This window comes from Trachymyrmex septentrionalis, unplaced genomic scaffold (assembly GCF_001594115.1).
Source record: "Trachymyrmex septentrionalis isolate Tsep2-gDNA-1 unplaced genomic scaffold, Tsep1.0 scaffold7, whole genome shotgun sequence".
NCBI classification, from domain to species: Eukaryota; Metazoa; Arthropoda; class Insecta; order Hymenoptera; family Formicidae; genus Trachymyrmex; species Trachymyrmex septentrionalis.
Genome location: NW_017305884.1, coordinates 900835 through 907608, shown reverse-complemented (window position 1 = coordinate 907608; position 6774 = coordinate 900835). Strand labels below are relative to the sequence as shown.

At 32.5% G+C, this 6774-nt stretch overlaps 1 protein-coding gene across 1 annotated transcript in view; it reads left to right on the top strand.

The window, feature by feature from the left end:
- The window catches only part of LOC108753597 (neogenin-like), a 15642-nt gene extending 14358 nt beyond the window's left edge, over positions 1 to 1284 (top strand). Inside the window, exon 26 of the mRNA XM_018495326.1 lies at positions 83 to 1284. Within this exon, the coding sequence (XP_018350828.1) occupies positions 83 to 228 (146 nt within the window). The 3' untranslated portion in view covers positions 229 to 1284. The remainder of the gene's footprint in view (positions 1 to 82) is intronic.
- The last annotated feature ends 5490 nt before the right edge of the window (positions 1285 to 6774 follow it).

Below are 6774 nucleotides of genomic sequence, written 5' to 3'. Positions count from 1 at the left end.
TTATATATATATATATATTCGTATATATTAGATATAATATATATTCACTCCTGTAAACATAATATCATTTTGTTTGAGATCATTTTGCGCGACTACATCTTAATTATGGTACATTTATTATGGTTACAGCCTTCGTATAGCACCGAAGAATTAAATCAGGAAATGGCCAACTTAGAAGGTCTCATGAAAGATCTAAATGCCATAACAGCATCTGAATTTGAATGCTAAAGTAGGTTCCTAAACCTTGTGCCATCCTAACGTACTCAATGTTAGTACCTGAAAGGTAAAGTAATTGTCACATTTTTGCCATTTATGCTGAATTCTTCCCATTAAATTCGTACGATTACTATCAGGATTACAGAAAAACGAATGTTACACAATTAATTAGCGTCGATGAACGGCGCAATTAATACGTGATTCAAATCGTTTGAGTTAATGATGTAATTGGGAAATGGCAAACAATCAAGTTGGATCATTCGGTCATGTTTCCTTTCTCTGGTACTAGCGTTGCTCTTAAACGTGAAACTGAATATTGTACTTGCCAATGTGTAATCCAACAGCATCACGTTCTTACGGTGTATTTTTGATAATGCGTGCAGGCAAGTATTGTGCCGCAATTGACTGTTTGAAGAGGCTCGACAAATGCTTTCGTGTTATAGACGTTTACAATGTAATCGCGTGTAAATATGCTAGATGCATATTTTAATCGGGACATTATCTAACAAGTATCTCGATTACAACGTGTTTTTCTACGGTGTGTGAAAGTTAATATACGATGATCAAGTAATCAAGTCGCATGAGCAAAAAATGTCACGATGTTCTTTTTCGTCATTTATATGAATACCCGAGTGGTTTAATCGAAATTTAATAATATCTTTTGAGTATATATAATGTTCTTTTACGAATATTGATCCAAGCGAACTTGTTTCAAGAGAGAGGAAGAAAATCGCCTTATTCTGGCGAAAAGCTCATGCGTCGCTTGTCGTTACTATTCTGTATTCATATAATTAATCTTCGACTCAACGAAATCCTGAAGGGAAGACCGAACTTCGACGGAATCGTTGTTTTATTCAATAAGACTTACACCCAAGGTTTTGCTAAACTATACAGGTTGCCTCATCGGTGAGTTTATGAACAGGGGATATATCAGCAAAACGGAATGTCATCGTGAATCCCAGTTTGTCAACTGAATGACAAAAGTATCGCCCAGTTAACGCTAAATATTTGTAGAAAGTTCAATTTGTATTCGCCATGTGCCGAATATTTTAGAATAATATGATTGGAAACAAGACCGTCTATATGAATATTAAGACTTTAAATACAAAGCGCCTTTTCGGTCGAGTGTTAAGATGTTGAACTACTATCTAATATACATTCAATTAAATTGAATTAATATTTCAGAAATAAATTGAGAGCCGATGGATTTATCGGATTCACACAATCAATCTGAAACAAATAATCCCCCCCAAATTCTCCCAAATCTTAAAAAACTGTAATAAACTTATTGCGAAAAATTTTAGAATAATAATAGAATTGTCATAAAATTTACGAATGTCGATAAAATGTTACATGAATATTTTTTGTATATATCACAAAAATCACTTGCGAGCGAGCAATACACATTTCCATCGGCAAAAGCATTTACTGGTAAAAATGAATCACTTGGAAGAGAATATACAGAATGCGTTCAAAAAGATGCTATTTATGTCATTTTATCTCCATTGCTTATTAGATGCAAGAATCGCAGCATTTCGCTTGTGAAATGAGTCCCAAAATTGAGTTTCAAAGTCCAAGTGAAAGTACACGAAATTTATTTTTCACAGTACAATTTTGTTCAAAAAGTGATTCAGTTCAGGAATGACGAAATTCTCGTATAACAAAATTAAAATTTTATTGAACATACATATACGAAATATGTAATGATATATAATATAAATTGAATTTTTAATTCATATTTGAATGTTATCTTTACATTCCATAAATATTTCGGGATATTCCGGAATTATTAGAATGTATTTTTGAGATTTTAGGAACTTTATATATATATATTTGAGGAATATTAAACGTTAGCTGGGCTGTAGCTTTTTTTGTCGATTTCTCTCCTTGCACAGGGCATGTCATGAAAGAATGTGAATGAGGTAATCTTTATAGTTTAAAGACTCTCAATAGGACATAAGGTTCCTGAGTATTCGCTCAGAATATTTAATATGGTCGCGGTGACTACTCGAGAGTTTTAACATGTCCGATTTACATGTCATTCTTCGTATTAGGGCCATTTGAACCAACGTTACTTTGACTCTAGGCGAAACTGAAATCTCTCTCTCTCTCTCTCTCTCTCAGCATTTACCTTAAATTCAGTATGACCAAAATTTTTGAACTAGTATTACAAATTGCAAATTTTTTTTTAAATTCTATGTAACAAAATTAAAATACGCACAAATATAAAAAGTCCAGTTGTAGCAATTTCGCAAAAGTTACACCTTGCTTCATGTTACAGTTTTAGTTCTTATAAGTAGCATAAATTTAACGGACTTCAAATTACTTGAACGACCAATACTTTGTAGAATTGATTCATGGACATTGAAAGCCTACATAAAAATTTATTAGCTTCAACATAATTCACATGTTCACGTATGCTTAGTTTACATTCAAATGCCATATCTTTAAATGCCATTGGAATGATATTTGAGGATTAAAAATCTACTATACATATTTTCATTTCACGTATCTTTTACGATCATTATTAATTGATGGCCCATTTTACAGGTGTTTTAAAGTAATTTCATTATTTTATTTTATCCACATTTTCTTTATTTATAAATAGCATGTAAGAAACTCCAATACATTATTACTCGTTTATGACATCACTATCTAATATGGCCACGGATTTTATATATACAGTCAGAAGTCTTATTGATGTCACATTTATGCTTGAAAGAATGGGGAACGCGTAGGCCGTTCGATCAAGTAATTTTGCAGTCCAAGATGATATAAGCGGAAAAGTCGAAATATTTATTCTATTTTTGTATATATTAGAATCGGTTCGCGACGAGTTTTATACGTCTTACATATTTGGGGGCTACTGGCAAAGCTTATTCACATTTCCACATGATCAATTTGTTTAGAAACGGGCGAGTTTTTGCATCCATCGAGATCGTTTCGCGTAAAACTAATAAATACAACAAATGAGCTTGATGTAAGCATGATATTTCGTTTCGTGAGATTTCTGTAACTTCTCTGATAGCAAAATACTGGCAGTTTGCAGGCAAATGGCAGCAAACTCGATCAGATTTCCACTACAAAACTAAACATCTTGTGTCCGCATTTGACTAAGGATCCGTCAACAAAGTCTGCTAATATGTTATGCCAGCAAATTGGTAGCAGAAACTGAACAGAATCTGCTGCATAACCTGATGGAACTTTGAGGGCAGAAATTGAGCAGAACCTGAGCAGAACCTGCTAATATAATCTGATAGCAAATTTGGAAAAAAATTGAGCAAGATCTGTCATTTTCATATGCAGTCCCACCATGAGATGGACTTGCTTCTTGTAAAAAGAAAACGCCGAAAAGTCCTATAAGTAAGCGAAAATAGAATATCAGCTGGCTTTGCTGACATTGTTAGATAGTACAAATCCTGTATACAATTTATTGCCTTTCTGCAATAAAAAATTGGCATTTTGAGCATATTCTGCTCAAAATCTGTCTCCGCAGATTTTGCTATCTGGATTGTTATGGACGACATTCGTAAGATGTTTGCATTTACTCTATTCGGATGTACTTTAACATCCTAGGCAGCTTGTATATAGAAATTTTCGTTTTGCGTGAGTATCCTTTGGTAAAGCGGTCATTTAGTATAATATTTCGATCTCATTGGAAAATATTATTTCAGAAGTTAATCGGTTATACAGGCGAATCTATTTATAAAGCAGGCGAGATTCATATATGGAAATTGTTCACGGTTCCGGTTGATTGAGTGGCAATACTATCTTTCGGGCCGATCTATCACCGTGCTTCAGGAACAAATATTTCATCATAAGCATTAAAAGATTGCGTTATTTGAAAGATATAGTCCGCTTAAATAAAGTAAGCTTCATTTTCTTCTCCGTGTCGCCTTTACGAGTTGAAGTATTATTGATAAAAAAAAGTTGTATACAAATATTTTTAGTGGGATATATATATATATATATATAATATATATACTTCGTATATAGATTTGTATTTTACTTACTCGGACACACGATCGATAACGGCTTTTGGAAGAAATTTTATAAACGCAATGCTCAATACTCACCCGACGTTGGAAATCGTCGAGGTATACATATTTCTATCCAAATACATTTTATATAAACTATTTACTGCCAATTCATTAATGCATATCTATCAAAGTATGTACACAAGGGGACACAAATGCTTTATTCGAAGTTGCACGCGTTTCAAGGAAAGCATAAGAAGAAATGAGAAGATGGTAAAGGATTTGTGTTCCTCATGCGTATATAGTATATGTATGTATGTTTCCTTCCAATTGCTAAAGACTCTATCCGATGAAACACTAGCGAAACGCACCGGGGCGCGTTCGAAGTCCAATTCGGGTCAATGAAATACAACGATCGTCACGTGGTATATTATTCGCGAAATAATAGTATATGCTTGTAGAATTTCGAATTGTATTCAACCACTTTTGGGATACTTTTATATTTTCATAGCATTCAAGGTTTGTACAAAGATCTTGTATATTAACGGCGTTGTAGACGTGAGAGAGTTAAGAAGGATTCGAGTGGTAACAAGTTAAACTCTTCTTTTATTTTGAGATAAAATTAAATGTAAATTTATTAAATTGTAAAGACGTAAAAATGCTATACGGCGTTCAACTAATTCGGAAGAACAATTCTTGAAGCTATCATTGATTATATCTGCTCTTATTTTTTAATCACTCTAATAACTCGCGAAACACGAATTTTGAGGTAATATTTTCGATTTTCGAATGCACTGCGAAGTAATAAGTGAGAGTTCTATAATAAATTATTATCTAAGTTTTAAGCCATAAGAAATCGACCAATCACAATCGAATGTGAGAAAAATAATCGACTCTGGTCAATTTATTACGGCTTAAGCTTAGGTAATGACTTATTGTAGAAAGCCTATGAGACTTCCTTGAAACTAAATAATTGAACAGTTAATAGTTTAAATCTTTGAGGACGGGAGTTTTCTAACAACATAACTTATGAAAGATCTTATTTTACCCTTTTCGGAATTCAGGATCGCTAAGAATTTGACTCTTAAGATTCTAAAATTCAAAATAGCGATTGAATATAGCGGATCGAATTTCAAAATAAAAATTTGATTATCGTGAATCTCAGTTCTTAGGATCGCTGAATTTGAATGCAATCTGAAAATGTTGAAAAAAAGATATAATAATCTTAAATAAAGATATAATAATCTTCAAAGAAGAATTTGCTAAACTTGTGTGTGACTTGCGCTAGCTTGTTAAAAATTTTTTAAAATCGAGTTTTACGACGATCAGATTATTTTTTTTATAATTCTGTTCACCATATTGGATCTATCATTTTGAATTTTTGAAGAATAAAACATTACCGCAACAGGTCCAAAAGTTTAAAAATCGAGTAATTTGCAAAATAACAGGAGATAGCTAATATGGTAATCGACCGTCTTTAAAGAATTATTTAAATTTAAGAGATACAGTAGTGTGTCGGTGGTAAGATAATTAAACAGTTTATTCTATAAGCGCTGCCAAATTTTGTGATGGATTCTTCGTGAATTTGAAGCTTTTCGAGTGTGACAGTGAAAATAATATTTTATATTTTAATTCCGAGTATTGCATATTGCTTGCCGATGCGAGCACTAGTACATTAAGGTAATTCTGCCCGATGTGCGATTTTTACGGGAGAAACGAATGAAAGTTCTTCCGCAGTCGACGGCAATATTGCGAGAATCATTAGCAAGACGTTTGATGACATGGATAAGAAAGTTTTCAAAAAGTTAAATAAAAATGTCATGTGTACATTTATTTCAAGCAGTAATTTTTAAGATATAAGGGTTCAATATAGCCACTTACAGATTACATTTAGACGGTTATCAGTCCATATATATATATAAATCGCGCGGTAGTTAATAAACGCGCACTTCAGCATTTAAGTATATTCCGTCTAAATGACGATCTTATAAGCATGGACTGGCAATAACTTATAGTTTTTGCAAAAAAACAGGAGGAGATTAGAAAGAGAAACTTTTCAGGTATTTCTCTTTCTCAAAGTATCCGGAAATGTACATTGCGCGTGTCAGTTAAACATACGATGCGTTAGCATTATATTAGAATTAAAAATGATATATTGTAGCGAAGCACGAAATCAGATTCTTTTTGAAAATAAACTGCAGATAATTAAAAAATATGCAAAATAAAAAAAACTGTAAAATCGTATAGGAAAACATAATCTCAGTGAAACGTATCTACTACTTCGTATACGTCAAACATGCGCGAAACATATTTCTGGACACTTTTAGAAAGGACTTGTTTGTATTGTCAGTCTTTATAAGGTTTATAGTTTAAGCTATATTTAAATCTTTATTATTTCACAAACTATTGCTTAAAATAAAAATTTACAAATAACCATTTTACTTAACTCTTTGAAAACTTTCTGTTGTATTTTGATTTCGCAAATTTCGGGACACCATGTATATACGCGCAAACACACATACACACTATACATATATATTTATATTTATACGTGTGTGTGTGTGTGTGTGTGTGTGTGTGT